The following is a 25179-nucleotide window of genomic DNA, read 5'->3' on the forward strand; positions in this document are numbered from 1 at the left end:
ACCTTTGAGACATGTAAGTGAGGCCACATTACACCATCCAACCCCAGTCAAGTTGCCAGATGACTAACTACATGAGTGGCTCCAAGCCAAGATCAGCAGAAGAGCTGCCCAACTGAGCCCAGCTCAAATTGCTGTGAGCAAATTAAAAAAAAAATGGTCAGCGTCCTAACTCACTAAATTTTTGGTGGTTTGTTAGGCATCAATGGATAACTGACCCAGAAATTGATACCTAAAGGTGTAATACTGCCCTAACAGAAAAGTAAAATATGTGGCATTGGCTTTGAGACTGGCTCATAGGTGGAGGCTGGAAAAATGGTAAGGAGGTTGTTAATGAAGGCTGGAAGAATGGTGAACAAACTTTTTGTGCAGGATGGAAAGGCAGTGAGGGAAAGGGTAACCCATGTTCTGTAATGATGGAACAATTACCTGAGGTAACTTGGAAAGTAGAGACTGTATTTAGTGAACTTGTAGACCTAGTTAAGGAGATCTTGTTAGATAAAGTGTTAACAGTATCTGTTGAATGCTTTTGGTTGCTTTTGCTAAGGAACCATAAAGAGGGATGAACTAAAGAAGGTGTTTCAAACTTGTTGAGTTTGAAAATAGAACTGTTTCTCATTCCCAATCTCTCCAGCTGGCAAAAGATTTTTCAAAGTAAAAAATGACTTCAGAGTAAAGACCAAATCAAGAGTGCCTGGGAGATCCTTTAAGACCTCAGAAATATTTAAGTCAGTACCTGGTAGATTACTCTCTCAGCTAGAAAAAAAGAGCTTCTAAGAATTTTAAAGATGTTGTCCCACAGCAGCCTGACAAACCCGAGGTACAGAGAGGTCTGTGCAGAAAAGTTATGGATATGGTTTTGGCGCAAGTAGTGAATTTCCAATATGATTCATAGGAAAACCACAAAGTTTTTGAGAGACTTCTGTTGATAAATGCACCAAAGGGATTAAAGGGACAGAGACAGTTCAGACTTCAAAGAGGCCTCTGGGACTTCGATTTTCTATGAATAGGAAGCAGACTGGAAAAGTTGTTCAGCTGTAAACATTAGTAATTTCTAATAATAAAAAGATTTTTCAGATTGTGGAGCCAGGAGCCCAGAGGGCAGCTAAGAGCAGAGGGGACCCATGGATTAGGAAACCACTCACAGGGAGCAGAACAAGACTGTAGTAAAAAACAAAGCAAACAACAAAAAAAATTCCATGTCCCTGGAGTAAGGGAACCTCACAACATCTGCCTGTCTGGATTTCAGAATTATTGTGGACCAGTGACTGCTATGTACTTCCTGTCCTTTCTTCTTTGAATAGGAGTATCTTTTACAGTTATTCTCTCCCCATCTCATCATTAAATGTTGGGGGTGTTGGGGGCAGATAACTTGTCTTTTTAGTTCCCAGATCTTTGGATCAAGAGCACCTGAGGAGCTGCACCCAAGGAGTCTCTTTTGCTTGTGGACATGACTTATGAGAAAATGGACCTCAAGCCTGATGCCATGATTGGATGACTTTGGGGGTCTTGGGAGGGGGTGAGTCTATTTTGCATGTGGGAGGTATGTGAATTATTGTGGCCAGAGGGCGGACCATAGTAGATTGTTTGCAGCGATGGCCGCAATAACCTCTCCTGTTCTTGAATGTATATCCCTTTGCAATGTGACTTTGCCTTTCCTCTCATTAAGAGGTGGCATCTCTTTTCCCACCCCTTGAGTCTTAGCTGGCCTTGTGGCTTGCTTAGACCATTAGAATGTGGCCAAAGTGGTATTGTGTAGAGGCTAGTGTTTATGAAGCCTTGCAGCTTCTGCCCTCACCCTCTTCTTGGGACACTGCACTGAAGAAGCCTGGTCTAGCCTACTGGAGGATGGAGGCCACATGCAATAGAGATGAGCTGTTCCAGTCAAGGCTCCGTAGACCTACTGGTCAACAGTCAGCACAAGTCAGCAGACATTTGAATGAGGCCATTCAGCCCCACTCAAGCCACCAGATGATGATATGCACATGAATGACTATAGCAAGACTAGAAGAACTGCCCAGATGAGCACAGCATCATGAGCAAATAAAATGGTTGGTGTCCTAAGCCAGCCACTGAGTTTTGAGGTAACTTGTTATATAGCAAAACAAAGCATAAGAGATACAGAGCATAAAAGACAGTGAAATGATCTATTGTGTACTTTGAGTCTCAGAGGAGAAGAGAGAGAAAATGGAGCAGAAGCAATGTTTGAAGAAATCATGGAGCAGAAGCAATATTTGAAGAGACAATGGCTAAGAATTTTTCTGAACTAATGGCTAAGAATTTCCTGAAAAGATACTAAGCACAGATTCAAAAAACACTATGAGCCCTGCAAGGAGAAGTACAGAGAAAACCACATCTAAGTTCATCAGAGTAAATCTGCCACTCCACTCCCCTAAAAAGACAAAGAAAAGAGAAAATCCTAAAGCAGCCGGGAGAAAAAGATTACTTTCAAAGGAGTAACAATAAGATTGATAGCTGACATCTCAGTAGAAACAGTGGAAACCAGAAATCACTGCGGTATCTTTAAAGTGCTGAAAGAAAATAATTGCTAGTGTAGAGTTCTGTATCTAGTGACAGTGTGCTTCAGAACTGAAGATGAAAGTCCTTTGACTACAACAATACTGTATATAATGTAATGTGAACCAGGAAAGTATCTAGTCTAGAACAAGTTGTACATTTGGTTGTTTGGAATTGATGGCAGTATTTTGCCCTTTTGTGGAATTTGTGTGTGTGTGTTTTCAAAATATTTGTTCTTTGCCCTTGTAACACACTGGATGTTCATACATTTTTGTATTTATCAGTTAATATTGGTTATATAACTAAGAATGCAGTATCTTTAAGAAGGATGAGAGCATGAACTATATTTTATTTATTTTTGTATTTCTAATGATTAACATGGTCCCTGACACTTCTAGGCATCTGCCTGTTGAAATGGAAGGAGCTTATCAAGATAGAAAAAGTGCTTACCACTTAAGAATTTGTTCTATTTCCTTTTCTAATATAGGTTCAAGCTGAAGTCCCTGGATCTCCTATCTTTGTGATGAGACTAGCCAAACAATCTCGTCATCTGGAGGTGCAGATCTTAGCAGATCAGTATGGCAACGCTATCTCTTTGTTTGGTCGTGATTGCTCTGTACAGCGCAGGCATCAGAAGATTATTGAAGAGGCACCTGCTGCTATTGCTACTCCAGCAGTATTTGAGCATATGGAACAGGTATGTATATGAAAAGCTCTAATTTTTGTTTTCTTACACAGAACTACTACTCATTTAATTCATATGCCAATCTGAGAATAGTGGAATTTCAAGCGGTGGTTCTGGATAACTGATAAGATTATATCCTTTTCCTAGAGGAAAAATAAAATAAAAATGCTGCTATTCTCCCTCTAGTAGAGATACCAGTGAACACTTCAAACTCTAAGTTAGTTAGCGCTTTTGACAAAAAATCAGTGTACTATTTTGAGTAGGGATAATGAAGAGAAATGTTTGGGGATTTTTTAATCTTATTGTCTGGTTCTTGAACAAACTCATGATAAGCAGGTAGTTGCATTTTCTAGATTGATTGTCCTTTAGTCTTCAGATGAATTTGTTCAAGTCCATTGTCTCTTAAAAGTTCCTCTAAATATCTTTAAAATTTACCATAGTCTATATTTTTGTATGGAAAATAATCTCTCAGCACTTTTACAGGGTGCCTTGGAAATAGTTGTAGTTTAGGAGTCTGAACGTGGTCTTTTCTGGAACGTTGACTCAATCTTCATCTTTTTGGAGATATGTTTTCCATCTTTTTTCTCCCTGATTCCAAAGAAGCTGAATATATGGTCATCTGTGTTTTAAGTTTAATTTCTACGTGTGTGTATTAAGATTGATTCTTTAACTACTGTAGTAAAGAGGCCTCCAAAATACAGTGGCTTAAACAAGGTGCAAGTTCTATTTCTCTCTCTCGTCATAGTTCAGAGATGAGCTGGTGCCAGGGACCCCGGTTTACTGCTATGCTGTTACTAGGAGGGGAGTCAGCAAACTACAACTAGCAGGCCAAATCCAACCTGCCACCTGTTTTTGTAAATAAAAAAATTTTTTTTCTGTTTTTAATATTTATTTATTTACTTTTGGCTGCGTTGGGTCTTCATTGCTGCGCGTGGGCTTTCTCTAGTTGTGTCGAGTTGGGGCTGCTCTTCGTTGTAGTGCGCGGGCTTCTCATTGCAATGGCCTCTCCTGTTGTGGAGCATGGGCTCTAGGTGCGTGGGCTTCAGTAGTTGCAGCACATGGGCTCAGTAGTTGTGGCTTGCAGGCTCTAGAGCACAGGCTCAGTAGTAGTTGCGCTCGGGCTCAGTTGCTCCGCGGCATGTGGGATCTTCCTGGACCAGGGATCGAACCCATGTCCCCAGCACTGGCAGGCGGATTCTCAACAACTGCGCCACCAGGGGAGTCCCTGTAAATAAAATTTTACTGGAACACGGCATGCTAATTTATTTATGTATTATCTATGGCTGCCTTATCACTGCAGTGACAAAGTTGAGTAGTTGTGACAGAGACTATATGGCCCACACAGCTGAAAATAATTATTATCTGGCCCTTACTGAAAAAGTTTGCCAACCCTTGTCCTAGGGTGTCATTACCTTATGATTAAAGCTAGCTTGCAAGAATATGTTCACACTCTAGCCTGTGGGAGGGGGAAAGAGAGGACTTGGAAGGCAAGCATATAAAAATATGAGCCAGAAGTCACACATATTACTTCTGCTCACTTTTCACTGGACAAAATTCAGTCACATAATCACACCTAGCTGCAAGGGATGTTAGGAATTGTAGTCACTAGCTGGGTGGCCATATGCTCAGCTGAAATTCAGGAGATTCTATTACTAAATGGATGACTCAATGAAAAATTACTGGAGGGCATTTAACAATCTGTGTCTGCTCCTCTGGCTACCCATTATCCTTTCACACCCTTTTTGTCACTCTTGGAACATTCTTAGCCTCTCCCCAAAGAAGACAGCCCAAAGTCCCACCTAGTTACTATATTCAGCCCAAAGTCCAACTCTCTAGGTAATGTACAGTCCTCTCTGTTATATGTACATGTGGCTTCGTATGGGCCAGTGACCTAGAATACAAGTTACCTACCCCTTGTGATTCCTCCTTTCGCCATATACAGTGGTGGAGTAGGAACAGGATAACTCCCATTTGGAAAAAAGAAGAATGAAAAGTAGGCAATAATCACTGATCCATAGCAGTTATCAAATTCTTCTAGGTAGGAATTGTGGTGATTTCCTGTCATGTGGTGGAGTAATACCTCAATTAGCCCTCTGGCTGCCCCTGGTTCTGCTCTCTGGAAGTAAATTCTTTGCCCGTCATCCCTCAAGGCACCGTTAAGGCCTTTTTCTCTGGGAAGTTCTTCCTTGTTCACGGTCCTCTATGATTGAGCTTTGGAGACCATGCTTTCTTTGGCAGAGCTTTCACCGCTCACTTCCTGCTGGTGCAGGGTTGGGGCCACAAAGATGACTGTGATTATCAATCATGGGTTTTAAAAGCCAGATTTGTGGTTTGTTTAGAAATACAATTCCTCCAAAACTTAGTAAGTTTCTGGACTCTTTGCTTCTATTCAGCTTCAGGTAGGAGTAACCACACTCAAGATTTCTGGACATAGTAACTTTTCCTCTTTATTTACTTCCTTCTGTGTTAAGCCCTTTTTCTCTCCTCAGTTCAGTACTGACTACCTTGAGGCCAGCTGATACTAAAGCAGCCCCCTTGACTTGATCTTTGGCACTGGGTTGCTTCAGGGTGAGAATCTAATCTTCTGGTTTGGGGATACAAAGGCATTTGTTTTTTTTCACATTCTGACTTTTTCTAACCACTTTTCTTAGGGCTTAGTTTGTGTTTTGTCCGCATTCCAAGTTATTGTAGGAGACAGTTTCCCAAATGTTTTCTTATGCCTAACAAGGAGGCCACCAGTTTTCCGGTCTGCAGTATCTGTTTCCTTGAGAGCTGCTACCCTGTTGTTAAGTCAGCATCACATGGTTTAATTTTTTTAAATATCAGCATCCTACCTGAATTTAATAGTTTCTGTATTGATTAGGGTACAGGTTAAGCTATTGTAATAAAGAGATCCAAAAAAATACAACCACGCAATAGGATAGAAGTTTATTTTTCCTTCCAATCATAATCTGAGGTGATCTCTCCAGGACCAGTAGGACCATTCTGCTCCATGAGACCATCTTGGGAATCAGGTTCTTTCTGTTTTGTTTTGTCATTCTTAGTATGTTCTCATCTGCGTGGTGAAACGGGCTTGCACTGTCATGACCATGTTCTAGTCCATAGAAGGGGAAAAGCCAGGAATAGAGGACAAGCAATTCCTTTTCAAAACATGATTCAGGGATTATGCATATCACTCACCAATGCTGACGTTGCATTGGTTAAAACTTAGTCACTTACTTTAAGAGAGGGTAGAAAATCTAGTCTCTAGCTGGACAGCCATGTTTCTAGGAAGAATTTCTCGTATTCTAGGAAGAATACTAGAAATACTAGGAACAAGGGTACAATGCAGAATCTCCCATGGTGTTTTATTTTGCTTGTGGTGCTTATGCCTAATAAGGTGGGGTTGCCTATGACCCCAAGTGAAAACCACTGTCTTCACCCACCTTTGAGCTGAGTTTGTCTTCCCTGTGCAGGAATCTTGTGTAATAATCAGAGAGGGTGAAATTCACTCTCACATGGCTAAAAGCCTTTATAAACACTGGCTCTTTGAGAGGGAGAAGCTATAGATAAGTAGTAGCCCATCAGCTGGACAAGGTGACATACTTATGTTGCCTTATCTTTCTTCTTTGAGTGTGCGGTGAAACTTGCCAAAATGGTTGGTTATGTGAGTGCTGGAACTGTGGAATACCTCTACAGCCAGGATGGCAGCTTCTACTTTCTGGAACTGAACCCTCGGCTACAGGTGGAGCACCCTTGTACAGAGATGGTGGCCGATGTCAACCTCCCTGCGGCACAGCTCCAGGTGAGTCACCCTGCTCTTGATCAGAGAGTTGCTTACAGAAGTTTGGAATGTCAGAGATGCCTGCAAAACTGGTTCAACCAGCGTCTGATAAGAGAAGACGTCTCATCTCTTGCACTCTATGGCTTGGGATGTGTGGGTTGGTTTTCCTGATATGGTACAAATCTAGGAATATTATTATTTTTTAGCCAGACACATCTGATATAACATGTCCTATATCAGAAAGAAACTTCACCAATAATATGCTTTACTCAGTTGTTTAAATTATAGGAAACCTTACAAACGTCGTAATTGTCCTCTCCTCCTTTCTCCTAGTGTTCTAAGTCGAAGCAGTTCCACCTTAGAGTGGTGGCTGAGGTTATTCATGGCAAGAGTGTGGCAGCACACATTTATTTTTATAATGTTTAAAGTGCTGGCTGTCAATATTATTTTCTCCATTCAGCCCAGGAAACAAATGTTATGGGAAGCAGTAATAGTTCATGATGAAGTTTGATATTACTTGTAAATAACATATTCTTTGCCCACATTGGGAACCCCTTCTGGTCCCCAGGGGTCCCTATTAAGGAACCCAGTAAATAAAGATTTATATACTTTCTCCAGTGGTTTGTGGCGATAATTATGAACTAATTATGACATAGTTAGGACTTTTTTAGCTGTCTGAACGTGGAGAGCCACTGACACTGACTCTTCCCTTGGATATTTTCATTCTGATCCCTTGATGGGGAAATGACAATTAGAGGGAAGCTCATGTCTATTGCATTAGGGATTTGGGGACTTTTTAAGGAGTGGGGAGTATTTAATAACTTACGTGTGTTTTGTTTCAAGTAACTTAGAGTCACCTATTCAATGATGTAGGATGCAGGCTATAAAAATAGGGTGTTTTAGGTGGTGGCTACTGAAATGAGAAATCTGATAGCTTCCACATTTTAAGGCAAGTAACTGTGAAAAATAAGTGATGTGTGTTTTATTACCTTTCAGATTGCCATGGGGATCCCTTTGTACAGAATCAAGGATATCCGTATGATGTATGGGGTATCTCCCTGGGGTGATGCTCCCATTGATTTTGAAAATTCTACTCATGTTCCTTGCCCAAGGGGCCATGTTATTGCTGCTCGGATCACTAGTGAAAATCCAGATGAGGTAACCCATCACTTAAAAGGTTTACACTTTTTTTTTCCCTGTGAACTTTAATATTAAGATGCTATCTGAGGGCATATCTGAAATATCTTGGGACTTCCTCTGGAGAAGGAAATTCATAGAGGCTTCATCAGAGCAGACAAATAAGTAATCACTGTTCCATTGGTCATTTAGACCTATTTAGTCACTGTAGAGTCCTCAGTGGGTCCGTAGCACTGGACATTGGCTCGCAAGCCTTTATGATTTTTGTGTATCATTTCTGCTTTTGTGTATGTGTGATTACACAGAACCTGAACAATGAGTATATGAACGTTCTCTTCCTTGAAAATATAATATCATCTCATATTCTTCATTCTCTAACAAGGTTTTGTTTTGTTTTGTTTTTGATTTTAAAATTTTATTGCGGGCTTCCCTGGTGGTGCAGTGGTTGAGAGTCCGCCTGCAGATGCAGGGGACGTGGGTTCGTGCCCCGGTCTGGGAGGATCCCACATGCCGCGGAGTGGCTGGGCCCGTGAGCCATGGCCACTGAGCCTGCACGTCCGGAGGCTGTGCTCCGCAACGGAAGAGGCCACAGCAGTGAGAGGCCCGTGTATGCCAAAAAAAAAAAAAAAAAAAAAAAAAAAAAAATTTATTGAATGTAGTTAATTTACAATATTACATTATTTTCAGGTGTACAACATAGTGATTCAGTATACTCCATTTTAAGTTATTATAAAGTACTGACTATAGTCCCTGTGCTGTACAATACTCCTGTAGTTTGTTTATTTTATATATACTGGTTTGTACTTCTTAATCCTCTACCCCTATATTTCCTTTCCTTCCTTCCCTCTCCCTCTTGTTAACCACTTGTTTGTTCTCTATATCTGTGAATCTCCTAACAGGGTTTTAAGCCCAGCTCAGGAACAGTTCAGGAACTGAATTTCCGCAGCAATAAGAACGTTTGGGGCTATTTCAGTGTTGCTGCTGCAGGGGGACTTCATGAATTTGCTGATTCTCAGTTCGGTCACTGCTTTTCCTGGGGAGAAAACCGAGAGGAAGCAATTTCGTGAGTATAATAGCATTTGATTGCATTTCAGAGAATAAACTTGTGCTCATCTTCAATGAAGGTGTGAGCATGGGAATGGGAATCATGTATTGCTATAAAAGTACTAATATGAATAACCTTCTTTGAAGAAATATATCTTTGACTGTACTTACATTCATGTTGTGTTAAATTTATTCAGTGTTTGGCAAATGTTTTTCTGTCTGTTGCCCTGAGCCTTTTCAAGCATTTTTGCTTTCAATGTTTTTAATAAACTTATAAAATTGATTTCTTTAAAGATATCATATTTTTCTATAGAAATGGTGTTGTTATTTGGGGGTGGAGGTAGATTCTTGTCCAAGAACTTGACATATGTCAGAGATAAGACCTGTTATTTGTCATCAAAATAAAGGTATAGCTGTAAATGTCCCGTAGCCATTTAAAATAATAAAATGAAACTGCTTATTACATGAAAAGGGCATAAGGGGACTGTCCACATTGCTTATATGAGAGACCTCAGTGAGCTATGAAATATACACACAGCGTATAATATAACTGGTATATCATAAGTATTAGTTAATATTCTATTGAGCGTAAACATTAAATATTTAATAGCAGTTTTGCTCGCCTGAAAAGTAGGGCTCTAGGAGGTAATTTTGACAGGTTAGATATTTTAGAAGATCTATCCAAAATTGATCTAGTTCTATTTTTTAATTGTCTATTTACTTGACCCAAGCATTTAATACTATTCCTTTGACCTTTAAACTGCACACATAGATTGTGTAATCAGTAAGTATTTATTAATAATGTTGGTTTTTAATAATGTTTTTAGAAGTTGGGAAATCTCAGTTTTTCTCTATTTTGTCCTCTACAACTCTTCCCACTTATTCAAAACTATAAGTGGAGTTTTCAGAATTAAAGCAATGCTACCAGAAAAACCATCTGGTATAAAAGTTGCCTTTTTTTTTTTCTTTCACAGTCCTATCCTGCTTTGCCAAAGTGAAGAAGGTTTACACTAGAGCTTGCAAATTGGTGGCTTTCCGACTAGTCACAGCCACAGATGTGTTTTGATTGTCTTGTAGAGTGTTAGTTTTTTTAAATCACCAATATTTAAAAATTGGGAGGTTGAAATAAATACATGGATTTCTGTCTTCTCTTAAAAAAATGGGATGATGGTTGGTTTTATATTCCACTTGGCAAAAGTTAACTGAAGCTTTGTGTGACTGCTTCTTTTAGAAGAAACACGAACTCTCTAGTTCACACAGCTCCCATCCAGTCTGCCTCACTCATTTACATCCCCAGAGTGGCCGCTATTGGTATTTAGGTTTCCAGTCCTGATTGGCACGCCACTGAGCATTCTCTACAGGACATGTCTTATGACCTGCTCCAAAAGCCTTGCTCCTTACTTCCTGACCTGCTCTGTACATTTCTCTACAGTGTAAAGCTACCAGGTTAATGTTTAGCATATGAAAATTATGGTCTCTACAATAAGCTTGCCCTTTTTTTTGGCTGCGCTTTGTGACACGCGGGATCTTAGTTCCCTGACCAGGGATCGAACCCACACCCCCCTGTAGTGGAATCGCAGAGTCTTAACCACTAGACAGCCAGGGAAGTCCCTAAACTTGCTTCTTAACACCATGCTAAAGTTCATTCTTCAGCTCAGAGTTTGTTTCTTCTTTCTTCATTATATTAGGTCTATATTCTTCTGCTTGGTGTTCATATTCTTCTCCAGAATAGCCCCGACCCATATTTCCCGCAGACGGTAATCTAAATACCATGAGAACAAGACTGTGTCTGTCTTGTGGCTGCTGTGTCCCCTGAACATAGTAAGCATTCAGTAGATGTTTGTTGAATGAGTGGACTTGCCGCTCCTTCCTGTCCTCATACCCTCTGCTTCAATCATAACAGTCCCTGAACACACCCCCTAATTTATTTCCTTTTTCCCTTTGTTCTTGCTACTCCCTCTGTCCATCCACTCATTCACTCCATTCAACAAATATGTACTGAATATCTAATGGCTCTGACAATATAATGAGGATCAAGATAGGGTCTGTGCCCTCATGGAACTTTATGATCCAGAGTAAGAGAGGCAAATAAGCCATTGAACACAATGTAGGAAGTGCTATCTCTGATAGTGGGATTACATAAGGGTGTTACAGGAGCGTAGAGCTGAGTCAGCTAACTCAGTCCAGAAAGGGTCAGGGAAGGTTTCGCAAAAGGAAGTGACATCTAGATTGATATCTGAAACATGTATAGGAATAAGCCAGGCTGAGATAGGGCACAGAGAGGAGGGTGGAGGTGGGAAACAGAATAATGTTCTAGGCTGAGAACTCCTGGACCACTTGGAAGAATATTTCTGTCACAGTCATAATCCCAGCTTAACTTTTATCCCATTTCAGATCCCACTTTCTTTTTCTTTTTTTTAATTGAAGAATAGTTGATTTACAATATTGTATTAGTTCAGGTGTACAGCAAAGTGATTCCGTTATATATATATGTTTTTTTCAGATTATTTTCCATTATAGGTAATTATAAGATATTGAATATAGTTCCCCATGCTATTCAGTAACAACATGTTGCTTATCTATTTTATGTATAGTAGTTTGTATCACTGAATCTTATGTTCCTAATTTATCCCTCCCCCTCCCTTTCCCCTTATGGTAACCATAAGTTTGTTTTCTATGTCAGATCTCACATTCTTTATGAAACCATAGGGAGGTGGATTTTCTCCCTCCTTAGAACCGCTCCACACTTTGCTTATATCTCTCTACTGGTATTTATGATATTATGTCATATATTTTTTAAGTGATTATTGTCTCCACATTCTCTGTCCCTTACGAGTCTAGTATGTGTCTTGAGTCTGTGAGATGCATAATAAATATTTGTTGAAGTAGGGACCTGCCCTGTTCAGCATAACACTGGGCAGAAATATACAGGGAAAAACCCCATGGTATTTGAAATTTTGTTAAAGTTAGATCATTTAACACTTAATTGGAAAGTAATCAAAGTAATGAGCAAGTCATTCCACAGATGGCTAAAATGCAGCTTAAAAAAAAACACCACTCTTACATTCAGTGTCAGGATAATACCTGACTTTCCCCAGCCAGTTACCTCCATTGTATGGAAACCTTTAAATTAAGGTATTAGTGTTTGTAAAAATTCACTGAACAGTATACTTAAGTATATTTTATTAAATGTAAACTTTACCTAAATAAAAAAGGTGTAAGGAGGGGAGAATTATGCCCTAATTCTCGTTAGCCAGCAATAAATGAATGGAATGATGGGAACAGTGAAAACTGGGTGGTTTGCAGATAATTTGTTCTGTGTTCCGTTTAATGAAATGTATGTGATCTGCTGATGCTCTTATAGTAATATTAGTCAGACTCGTAAGTTTGCTGACTTCTTGAAAATTCTATCTGGAATGAACACGTATATATCTGCACCCTCATTTGTTCTTGGAACTGTCTGTCTCTCTCCCCCGCCTCCTGAAACTCTAAAGGAATGAAACAATTCTTGAAAATGATTAAAAAACACTAAAACATTTGTTGCTGAAACAGATCTGCTTCTATCCTTCTCCCAGAAACATGGTGGTGGCTTTGAAGGAACTATCTATCCGGGGCGACTTTCGAACTACAGTCGAATACCTGATCAAATTGTTGGAGACTGAAAGCTTTCAGATGAATAGAATTGACACTGGCTGGCTGGACAGACTGATAGCAGAAAAAGTACAGGTGTGTATTTCTCCACTTACACAAACAGCTTCTGGGATTGGGTTTTTATAGGCTTGTGGTGTGATCAGTCCATGCCGCTAGATGAAATTTATTTGATTCTAATCTGAATCGTTCTAATCTGAATCGTGGAAAAATCTAGGAGTCAGTGTGATTTCAGCACTGTAAGAGTTCTTGTGCCTGTGTTACACAGTCACTTTATAGGTTGTAGTATTACTTCCAAGGGTATATTTGAAGAGAGGCACACAGGGATTGAAATACTTTCTCTTTCCTCACTTGATGTTAAGTCTGGTTCAGAGTTACCAACTTTTATATCTATCTACCAAGCACTGATGAGAGGGGCCTCATTTTAATCAACAGAAGTTACCCTTTGTTCCTGAATTGCTGGGCTAATATAAATTACTCAAGATTTTGTATAAAATTGTTAGATTCATGTAAATTAGCTGGAGGTCCAAATTTTGGTTATACACCATTTTTCTTTGAGATTATCAGTAGCCAAATCTTTGTACCTTTTGAACTTTATTTGTGACAAAAGCTTGTTTTTGAGCTACTCTTCGATTGGCTCAATGGAAATCTTAGGGAGGGTGGAGGGAAAGTCGCTTTTCATCTCTATTCAAATGAGACCTCTATTCAGATTCTAAAAATAAATGTGTTTTTGTCTCAAAAATCAGTTGGGGGCTTCACTGGTAGCACAGTGGTTAAGAATCCGCCTGCCTATGCAGGGGACACGGGTTCGAGCCCTGATCCAGGAAGATCCTACATGCCACGGAGCAACTAAGCCCGTGTGCCACAACTACTGAGCCTGCGCTCTAGGGCCCGCGAGCCACAAGTACTGAGCCCACGTACCACAACTACTGAGCCCACGTACTGCAACTACTGAAGCCTGCACACCTAGAGCCCGTGCTCTGAAACAAGAGAAGCCACCACAATGAGAAGCCCGCGCACCACAATGAAGAGTAGCCCCTGCTCACCTCAACTAGAGAAAGCCCACGTGCAACAACGAAGACCCAATGCAGCCAAAAATCAATAAATAAAATAAATAAAAATTTAAAAAATACTTTTAAAAAAAGGGTAAATGTTAAAAAAAAATCAGTTGGACAATAAGGATGGAGACTCTCAATGGTAGCCAATTCTTCACAGCACAATTGAGCCTGATTTAAATTGAGGGGCCATGGTGCCAAGTGACCCTGTTTTTGATCTGCCCTCTTTTCCTTCTTTTCAGGCAGAGCGACCTGACACCATGTTGGGAGTTGTGTGTGGGGCTCTCCATGTGGCAGATGTGAGCCTGCGGAATAGCATCTCCAACTTCCTTCACTCCTTAGAGAGGTAGGCTTTGCTTCTCATAGTCTGTGCAAGCTAACTAGTGGTCCTGAGTGCAGGACTGAGGCCCATTTATTCTTCTCTCTGTTTCTGGCAGCTTGTGAGTGCTACTTGTTATTCACTGACCATGGAGGCAGGGGAGAGAAGGGATGTAGGAGTTTCTGACAAATGATTTTGGGGTTCTAAGGGCAGATTCTAGAAATTGGTTTATACCACAGTTAGAATAGGTTGCTTTTTAAAAACTGGAGTCCAGCTGAAGTAAACGTTCTGTTCTGTACAAGCATCACATTTCTCTAAGCCCTGGTGATGAAAATCTGGTGTTTTACTCTAGCAAGGAACCCTGAATATTTCATATATGACCTGTAAAATTTCAGGAATTAATAATTGAGGCTGATATTCAAGATGACCTCATGAGTCTTTCAAGTATGTGTGGGGCTAAACTCATTTCCAACACTGGTTCTAAAGACTGAGCTCTGCCTTTGAGTCCCTGGAGGAATTGTCCACAAGGCTAATCATTTTATAGCACTTTAATCACAGGCACTTTAATTCTTTCTGTGTTGTTAGACTTACATCAGCTCCATTTTGAGGTGTCTGAAAGGAAGAAAAGAAACAAAATTTTAAAAATTGAACTGAGATTTCAGTTGTTCAAGTCTTACCATGAAAATCTTTCACTATGTTATACTTATGCACTAAAACCTTCATCAGCTCACATTTCCCTTCTGTATCAGATCTAAATCCCTCAGAGTGACTTCCAACTCCCTATATACTATGGAGGCTTTTTACCACTCGAGCCATACTCATTTCTATTCTTCAACATGCAATCTCTAACCTAGTTAAATGGTTTCCCTACTGGTGTACAGATATGTCACACGTAATCTCTCCTCTACGAGCTCCCCTTACCTTTTTAACGTTACTTTAAATTTATTTTTAAAACCTGTGTTTTGAAATAACTTCAGACTTATAAAAGAATTGCGTGAATAATACAAACAATTTCTATGTATTCTTTGTCCAGATTCACCCATTGTTAACAACTTGCCTCACTTGCATTTTTACTCCCTCCTTTAATTATCATCAAAGTCTTTCTTGATAGCGTTTCTTTCCTTCCTTGGCAATGTCCTTCCCTTTCCCCTACACCCAGCCATGGCCTACTGCTTTTTTTTTTTAAGACCCCAAATAAAATTCAGTTGATAGGGGTAGATGAGGGTTGATTGCACTGGAGCTTTTCTCTTCTTTTAAGTTTTAATTTTATTTTTTTTTAAGAACAGGTAATATATTCACATGGTTTAAAATTCAAAAGGCACAAAAAGGTATGTAGTGAAAGGCCTCCTTCTTACCTCTGTTCCCTGGCCACCCAGTTTCCTTCCCTGTAGTCAAACCACGTTACCAGTTTTTGTCTGTAATCTTTCAGACATATGGTAAGTTATATAAGCATATATATGTAATATTTGTTTCTTCCTACCACCTATTTTTTTTTAAACACAAGTGGTAGCATACTCTGAAGCTATCCTACACAATTTCACTTGCTTTTTTCATTTAACAGTGTATTTTAGAGAGTATTTCATGTTAGTGCATAAAGGGCTTCATCTTTCTTTTTTAATGGCTGCATAACATTCCATTATATGGCTTTTTGGTAATTTATATATCAGTCCCTTACTGATGATGGTCCTTTAGGTTGTTTTCAGTCTTAATATTCCAGGAAATGCTATAACTGATAACCTTTGAGATTCCCTTGTAAACTTTTAGAACTTTCTGGAAGTGTCTCTCACATTGTTGTTCTTACAGGGGTCAAGTCCTTTCTGCTCATACACTTCTGAATACAGTAGATGTTGAACTTATCTATGAGGGTGTCAAGTATGTACTGAAGGTATGCTGAACCCCACTGAAGCCAACGTTGTACTTTTTGCCTCTCTCTTTGTCAACTTGCTTCCTTTATGTCAAGAGATGGGGTGAGGGCTTCCCTGGTGGCACAGTGGTTGAGGGTCCGCCTGCCGATGCAGGGGACACGGGTTCGTGCCCCGGTCTGGGAAGATCCCACATGCCGCGGAGCAGCTAGGCCCCTGAGCCATGGCCACTGAGCCTGCACGTCCGGAGCCTGTGCTCCGCAACGGGAGAGGCCACAACAGTGAGGCCCGCGTACCACACACAAAAAAAAAAAAAAAAAAAAAAGAGATGGGGTGAAAGTTTGGTTTACTGCAGGGCTGGGTGTTAGTGAAATTATAGTCATCATTAGTGTCAGTAGCCTTGTGTCAAAGCAGTATTTTATGATTCTCTGAAAATGTTTTAGCTGTTGCTTAATTTCACATATGCAGCCAAGAGATAAAGGAGACAGAGAGCAACCAGAGCAGGGAGATGCATCTAAGGTCCCCCCTCTTTGCTTGCAGCAAGGCTGAGCCATGCCCACAGACACTAGTGTTCAGAGCACCAGTGCCATGAATTTCCTTCCTCTCTGGCAGAGCTTTCTTACCTAGATCTCTGAGATACCGAAATTTTGTCTGGGACTCCCCCTGGAAGGAACACACTGACTTGTCTCTTCGGGTTTTCATTTCCTACAGGTGACTCGACAGTCCCCGAACTCCTACGTGGTGATCATGAATGGCTCGTGTGTGGAAGTAGATGTGCATCGGCTGAGTGATGGAGGACTGCTCTTGTCCTATGATGGCAGCAGTTATACCACGTACATGAAGGAGGAGGTGGATAGGTGAGTGGCTGTTTAAGGTCCATTTGCTGGTCATTGTATCAATCTTTTCTCTCAGTAGTCACTAACTCTTGGGATTTTTCAAGGTCTTTTTGTGGATTCTATTCTAATTAAAAAAAAAATAGTACATGCACTTAACAAAAATTTCAAGAGTATTAAGAAGTATTTATAATTAAAAACATTGTCTCTGGGCTTCCCTGGTGGCGCAGTGGTTAAGAATCCGCCTGCCAATGCAGGGGACACAGGTTCGAGCTCTGGATCTGGAAGATCACACATGCTGCGGAGCAACTAAGCCCGTGTGCCACAACTACTAAGCCTGCGTTCTAGAGCCTGCGAGCCACAACTACCAAAGCCCGCATGCCACAACTACTGAAGCCCCGGCAATGAGAAGACCACGCACCACACGAAGAGCAGCTCCCACTCGCCGCAACTAGAGGAAACCCGCGCTCAGCAACGAAGACCCAACGCAGCCATAAATAAATAAATAAATAAATGAACGAATGAATGAATTTTAAAAAATTGTCTCTCCGCCACTCCTGTGTGGGCAGACCATGAAAAATAAATTCCCTTTTTTATATGCTACCACTGTGAACAGTCTCATATGTTTTTGCGGTAATTTTGTATGTATATACAAGTTACATATATGTACATACTGTTTTTCTTTTAAATATATTCACAAATAAAAATAACATTTAGTTCTCTACCTTATTTTTTCCTTTAACATTTTTTATACTGTTCAACACCAATCATGCAGTGTGGCTGTGGTAATTAACTGAATTAACACATGGAAAGGTTGTAGAACATTGTCTGTGATATAGTAAGAGTTCAAAAAATGGTAGCTATTACATCAGCATCACCTTCATTGTTTTTTTTCCTTGATGGAGGTACCTATTCTTTTTAATGGTTGTATATTATTCCATTATATGGATGTATCATAATTTATTTAATCTGACCCTTATTGAAGGAAATTTGGGTTATTTGGCATTGTAAACAAAGATGCAAGGGACTTCCCTGGTGGCGCAGTGGTTAAGACTCTGCGCTCCCAATGCAGGGGGCCCTGGTTGGATCCCTGGTCAGGGAACTAGATCCCACATGCATGCCGCAACTGAGGAGCCCACCTGCCACAACTAAGGAGCCAGCGAGCCGCAACTAAGACCCAGTGCAACCAAATAAATAAATAAATAAATTTTTAAAAAAAGGATCCAATAAATGCTGTGTGTGTGTGTGTGTGTAGAATGTTTTAAGGTTTTTTTGTTTTGTTTTGTTTTTTTGCGGTAGGTATGTGGGTCTCTCACTGTTGTGTCCTCTCCCGTTGCGGAGCACAGGCTCCGGACGCGCAGGCTCAGCGGCCATGGCTCACGGGCCTAGCCGCTCTGCGGCATGTGGGATCTTCTCGGACCGGGGCACGAACCCGTGTCCTCTGCATCAGCAGGTGGACTCTCAACCACTGCGCCACCAGAGAAGCCCCAGGTTTTTTTTTTAAGATTGACATTATCCTACCATTATCTTTTACAATTTGAGGTGCTTTATTGACTTACATACTCCCACTTATCTCCTAGGTATCGCATCACGATTGGCAACAAAACCTGTGTGTTTGAGAAGGAAAATGACCCTTCAGTGATGCGCTCACCTTCTGCTGGGAAGTTAATCCAGTACATTGTGGAGGATGGAGGCCATGTGTTCGCTGGCCAGTGCTATGCTGAGATCGAGGTCAGGGTGGTGATTGGGCTTCCGGGCCATGGGAGGGAAGGTGGGACAAGAGTTGGCTGGGATTGACTAGGCCTCAAGAGTAACAGAAAGGAAATAGAAAATAGAAAGGGGAAGTGTCAGTGGCTGTCATTAATCCCTAAAGCTAGGTCCTAAGAGATTTTATTTTTCACTGTAGGTCATGAAGATGGTAATGACCTTAACAGCTGCAGAGTCTGGCTGTATCCATTATGTCAAGCGGCCTGGAGCAGCTCTTGACCCGGGCTGTGTAATAGCCAAAATGCAGCTGGACAACCCCAGCAAGGTCCAGCAGGTGAGTAGGAAGATACTTTTAATATTGCTCTCCAAGAGCTGATTACACGGTAACAGTAGTTTGGAAAGGCAAGTGATTTCAGTCCTTGGTTTTCCAGTTTTTCCTTAAGCTTTTTAGCCCGATCTTATGGCTTGTATGTGTGCCTTTGGTATTATGGAACTAGAATTTGTAAGAGTTATTATGATACTAAGATTCCGTGATCTTATGATGCTTCCTCCGTTGACTTCTCTCTTTGTAGCTGGGTATGGTGAAGAGGAGTCTTGATTTTGTATGATGGATCTAAGTTGCAGTGGTGTGTTTGTACCCTGAATAGAAGGTAGTGGATGACTTGATCTCTCATTGGGATTGACAGGCTGAGCTTCACACAGGCAGTCTGCCACGGATCCAGAGCACAGCACTCAGAGGCGAGAAGCTCCATCGAGTATTCCACTATGTCCTGGATAATTTGGTCAACGTGATGAATGGATACTGCCTTCCAGATCCTTTCTTTAGCAGCAGGGTATGAATCACTTTTCTTGGGGAGGTGGTGCGGGGGAAGGCGTGTACATAATAGGGTACCTGTTCTCTAAGATAGTTTAAAAGTCACGTAAGGATTTTTTTTTTTAAGAGGGAGAAAAAGAAAGCTGTTTGATCCGAAACTCTCCCACCATTAGCTGTGGAATTTGAAGTCTTTAAATCCTTGCTTCTTATCGCTGTTATTGACTTCGCATTTAATTGGAATTTAAACCAGAGAATAAAGACCATGTTAGGTGCTTATATTGCAATTTCAAAGTAAGTACAGGCAGACCTCGGAGATATTGTGGGTTTGGTTCCAGACCACCGCAATAAAGCATGTATTACAAGAAAGCAAGTCACATGAAATTTTTGGCTTCCCAGTGCATAGAAAAGTTATGTTTACACTATACTGTAGTCTATTAAGTGTGCAATAGCATTATGTCTAAAAAAATGTACATGCCTAAATTTAAAACTGCTCTGTTGCTAATAAATGCTAACCATCATCTGAGCCTTCATTGAATTGTAATCTTTTTGCTGGTGGAGGGTTTGAAGCAGTGCAAGAATTACTAAAATGTGACACAGAGACATGAAGTGAGCAAATGCTGTTGGAAAAATGGTGCTCAACACAGGGTTTTACAAATTGAAATTTGTAAAAAATGCAATATCTGCGAAGTGCAATAAAGCAACGCACAGTAAAGCACAGTACGCCTGTACTATATGGTAGTGATTCAGATATATTGTTTTATTTGGGGGATTGTGTTAATTTTGTCTGGTTCCTATTTTATTATTTCCTTCTTCTCAGGTAAAAGACTGGGTTGAACGGTTGATGAAGACCCTCAGAGATCCCTCCTTGCCTCTCCTAGAACTGCAGGATATCATGACCAGTGTCTCTGGTCGTATCCCCCCCAATGTGGAGAAGTCTATCAAGAAGGAAATGGCTCAGTATGCTAGCAACATCACATCAGTCCTCTGTCAGTTTCCCAGCCAGCAGGTATTTATAGGGTAACACTGTCATTTTCTACTGGCTGCCCATGCTAGAGTTCATGTTGTAGGATTCCTTCCTGTTTGGATCCTCCTTACTGTCTGGGTGTTGTGCTTTTGAAGTTTTAAGCATTGTGCCCATTACAAAACTGCTTCATGATACAAGCCCAATAAGGTAAGTACTGTGTGTGAAATGTAAAGTATCTGTGGTTAAGAGGAAAGCATATTGGCCATGTATCCCATAGAGTTTTGTTCTTGGGGCTGTGCCTTAATTAGAAGTATTTTTGTGAATTTAAAATAGGCAGATATTTGTAGTTCTATCATCAGAGACTTCCTTACTATCTCAGCAGCATACTTATTACCCTTTGCTTTCTTATTTATGATGAATGAGCCCCTAAACTATACCAGGTAACTTGCAGCTACTCTCAACATGTGAAAGATAGAAACTGTCATGTTACAATTAAGAAGATTCCTAGTGTTGATGCTATGCAGGCTAATGATTTGGGTCCCTTTACTGGGCTGGGCTTCATTTTTTTTCCCTTTGTTATACTTTAGATTGCCAACATCCTAGATAGCCACGCAGCTACATTGAACCGGAAATCTGAACGGGAAGTCTTCTTCATGAACACTCAGAGCATTGTCCAGCTGGTGCAGAGGTAGTTACATGGAACTCCAGATTCCCAGACCTGCGCATCCCCATACCTTCCCTTCTTCTAAGTAGTCACAAAGAGGTTTACTTCAGGTTTGACTTAGAGAAATTAAAAAGCACCTCTATCTTAGAAAATATGTTATATCTACTAAATATCTTAGAATCGTGAGCTAGCTCCCATACTCAGTGTTTCTGATGACTTTATTCTGCATCTTTCTGTCAGTTATTAAGGCACAGCAATCTCATCGTTTTCTTTTTCCTTGCAATTTCCATGAAACTCCTAATTTTTCTTCTGGCATAGGGCCCCATTTGACATTTATTCTCCTTAGCTTATGGACTCAACTGTTGGATTAAAGGAACCTTCACAGGACATTTTCAACTTTAAGATATTCATAAACTTTTCAGACACCCCTTAACCACTTCAAGGGTGTGGTGATCGTTTCAATTTAGCAATGGGGACTGAACCAGGGTGTTGGTAGGTAGGGCTATCAAGTGTTTTTTGGTTTTGTTTTGCACTCTTTTTTTTCTTGATTCCTTTATAAGAAAAAAAGAAATCTTGTCTGTAGCCATATTTCTTTTAGACTTGAATTTAAATTGATCTGGTTAGTTGATTCTAGGCTGTCTCCTGTCCTGTCCTATATTAGAAGGAAAGCAGTTTAGTAGAAAGTCTAGTAAATCTGGGCTCTGGGTTTATTATGTAATAGTCTGTTATTTAACAGTGTTAGCCTGTCAGGATTTTCAGTGGGGACCTTTTTCTGTTTGCCCAGGTACCGCAGTGGTATCCGAGGCCACATGAAGGCTGTGGTGATGGACCTGCTGCGGCAGTACCTGCGAGTAGAGACGCAATTCCAGAACGGTAAGTTCCTACCTGAGGACTCTGTATCTGGGAACAATCCCCTCGAGGACTGAGCAACAGCTGAGCCAGTCCATCCTGTCACTAACACTTGACATTAACAAACTCTTCCTCCTTTCACCAGTCCCTTAAAAATTAAACCTCTATATCTCACTAGCACCAAAGAAAGAACAACAACAAAACACAGCTTGATGAGATTGTGAATCCAGTGTGCTTCTGGGAGAGGGCTGAGAAAATTTTTCTAGCAGAAGATTGGCATCTTCTTGACCTTGTACAGTGAGAGCTGGTTGAGTCACGACCAGGCTGAAATTGAGAAACCCTATCCAGAGAGCTTGGCTCTCAGCAGCTAATCCATGGATTGAACCACAGGCCTCTGAAAAAGGCTCAGATTTTCCAGTGCTTTTCAGTGTATCAGTTAGGTGGAATTTATCCCTGGCTTTCTCTGTAGAGCTTTACTAAATGATGTACAAAGTCTCTGACTAAAACGCCCTGGCTGATTTTAAAGCTACATACTGCTGATACTGCTTTCTGCCACAAGATGGCAGTGAAACACCACAGAATTTGAAAGATTACCTAATATTTTCTTTTATCGGTCTTGCTCCCTTTTCCAGTCCTTAAAGGATGACTCTCCCACTCATGACAAGGAGAAATACTCAAGTAAATATTGCAAACTAAATGCAGCAATGTGTGAAATAATAGATCACAGCGAAGTTGGCTTTATCCCACTGGTGCAAGCTTGATTCATGTTTGAAAAACCGATTAATGTCATTTATCATGTAATAGACTAAAACAGGAAAAAACATGGCCATCATCTTAAGATATGGATGATAAAAGTATCTGACAAAATTTAATATGCATTCATGATAAATTCTTAGCCAACTAAAAATGAAATGGAACTTTTTATCATGTAAAGTTCGCCTACAAAAAAATCCATAGGATGCATCATACATAGTGGTAAGATGCTGAAAGCATTCTCTTTAAGATTAGGAATAAGACAACGACACATACTATCATTACTGCTATTCAGCATCATACTGGATATCCCAGCCAGTGCAGTAAGACAAGAAAAAGAAAGAAAAGGTATGAGGATTAGAAAGGAGTAAGGAAGTAAATCAGCCACTATTAGATATGATATGAGGTCTACCTAGAAAGCCTCAAAAAATCCACATATTTATTATTAGAATTATTTAAAATCTAACAAAGTTGCTGGATACAAAAGTCAATTTACAAAATTCAAATTTTATAGTGGAACAGTCATTTAGAAGAGCAGTTTGGAAAAATATTCCATTTAAAATAGCAACACAGGGCTTCCCTGGTGGCGCAGTGGTTGAGAGTCCGCCTGCCGATGCAGGGGACACGGGTTCGTGCCCCGGTCTGGGAAGATCCCACATGCCGCGGAGCGGCTAGGCCCGTGAGCCATGGCTGCTGGGCCTGCGCGTCCAGAGCCTGTGCTCCGCAACGGGAGAGGCCACAGCAGTGAGAAGCCCACGTAATGCAAAAAAAAAAAAATAAATAAAAAAAAAAATAAAATAGCAACACAAAATATGAAATTCTAAGGAATAAGTCTAACAAAAAGTGTGCAGCCTCTTTTGGAGAAAATTATAATCAGTAAAAATAATAAAGAAGATCTAAATAAATATCATGGCCTTAGGTTGGAATATATATTTTCAAAGTGTTGATTCTCCCTGAATTCATCTGTAGATTCATTGACATTCCGATAAAAATCTGACTAGTGTATTTTTGTGGCATTTGTCAAGCTAATTCTATAATTTACATGAAAGGAAAGGTAACCAAGATTCTTCTAAAGAAATACACTGTGGAGGTATTTGTCCAGTTAAATATCAAATTTTAATATAAAGCCCTATTGATGAAGAGATTGTGATATTGGTGTAGGGGCAGATTAATAGAACAATGGAACACTGGTTCTGTTAACCCAGAAGCAGGTGCAAGCATATGTGAAAACTTACTTTACAGCAGAGCAGGTATTGTAAATCATGAGGAAAGGATAGACTTTTCAATAAATGATGCTGGGACAAAGGATTATTCATTTGCCAAAAAAAAATGATCCCTAACCTAGACGATACACACAAAAATCAATTCCAGATGAATTGAAAACTTAAACATATACTAAAGAGGCAAAGCTACTAAATTTTTAGGAGAATATCCTATGACCTCAGGGCAGAGAAGATTTTGTTATATGAGACCAGTAAGTACAGGGATTTCCCTGGTGGTCCAGTGGCTAAGACTCCACACTCCCAATGCAGGGGGCCCGGGTTCCATCCCTGGTCAGGGAACTAGATCCCGAATGCTGCAACCAAGATCCTGCATGCTGGTAATGAAGATCCCACGTACCGCAACTAAGACCAGGTGCAGCCGAATAAATAAATAAATATATTTTTTAAATTACTGGTAAGTTTAAAAAAAAAAAACCAACAAGTACAGACTATAAAGGAAAAGGATACGTAATTTGACGTCACGTAAGAACTTTTGTTAGTGAAAAGATACCATAAAAAGACTGAAACTACAAGCCACAATGTGGAAGAAAATATTTACAAATCATGACAATTAAGAAAGGATTAGTATCTGTAATCTATAGAGCACTGCTTTGAATCAATAAGTAAAAGACAACCTAATAGAAAAATGGGCAAAAGATATAAAAAGATAATTCACCAAAGAGGAAGCATAAATAATCCACAAACTCATGAAAAGATGTTCAGTCTTATTACTAATTAGAGAAATGTGAACCAAAACCACAGTAAGATTGGCAAAAATTTGAATTTCACATCATCTTCCACCACTTCTGTAAGCAGAAATGCAAATTGGTACAACCACTTTGGAAAAACAGTTTGTCAGTACCTAATGGAGTTCAACTTATTTATACTTTTCAACCTAGCAATTTCACTTTTAGATGATATACTCTAGAGAAACTTTTACACATGTTTATTAAGGACACATATACAGTACTGTTTGTGGCAGTGTTATTCATGAATAGCAAAAAAGACTGGAAACAACCCAAATATACACAAGTAGAATAGATAATTGAATTTTAGTATATTCCTGCAATGGATTACTCTGCAGCAGTGAAAACAGTTGAACCAAGGTACACACATGAACAGAAGATGAATCTCAAAAACATAATGGTGAGGGAAAGAAACAAGTTACAGAATGATCCATACACAATGATTCCATTGTTATCAAGTTGAAAACAGGAAAAATGAAACTATGTATACATTTGTGATAAATGTAAAGAGGAGCAAAAGAATGGTTAACATAAAATTCAGCTTAGTGGTTGATTTTGAG

The 25179-nt window shown here is 40.1% G+C and overlaps 1 protein-coding gene across 2 annotated transcripts in view; it reads left to right on the forward strand.

Annotated features, from left to right (window-relative positions):
• Positions 1-25179, forward strand: part of ACACA (acetyl-CoA carboxylase alpha) — a gene marked incomplete at both ends in the record, with an annotated part of 208309 nt that overhangs the window by 109426 nt on the left and 73704 nt on the right. For both annotated transcript variants that reach the window (XM_079726304.1, XM_079726305.1), the window contains 14 exons: positions 3002-3211; positions 6813-6983; positions 7959-8120; positions 8999-9162; positions 12719-12869; positions 14089-14192; positions 15969-16050; positions 16739-16884; positions 18441-18591; positions 18767-18901; positions 19254-19400; positions 20199-20387; positions 20933-21033; positions 21794-21882. In XM_079726304.1, the coding sequence (XP_079582430.1) occupies positions 3002-3211; positions 6813-6983; positions 7959-8120; positions 8999-9162; positions 12719-12869; positions 14089-14192; positions 15969-16050; positions 16739-16884; positions 18441-18591; positions 18767-18901; positions 19254-19400; positions 20199-20387; positions 20933-21033; positions 21794-21882 (2002 nt within the window). The remainder of the gene's footprint in view (positions 1-3001; positions 3212-6812; positions 6984-7958; positions 8121-8998; positions 9163-12718; positions 12870-14088; positions 14193-15968; positions 16051-16738; positions 16885-18440; positions 18592-18766; positions 18902-19253; positions 19401-20198; positions 20388-20932; positions 21034-21793; positions 21883-25179) is intronic.

The sequence above is a fragment of the Hyperoodon ampullatus genome, assembly GCF_949752795.1.
Source record: "Hyperoodon ampullatus genome assembly, chromosome: 19".
NCBI lineage: Eukaryota > Metazoa > Chordata > Mammalia > Artiodactyla > Ziphiidae > Hyperoodon > Hyperoodon ampullatus.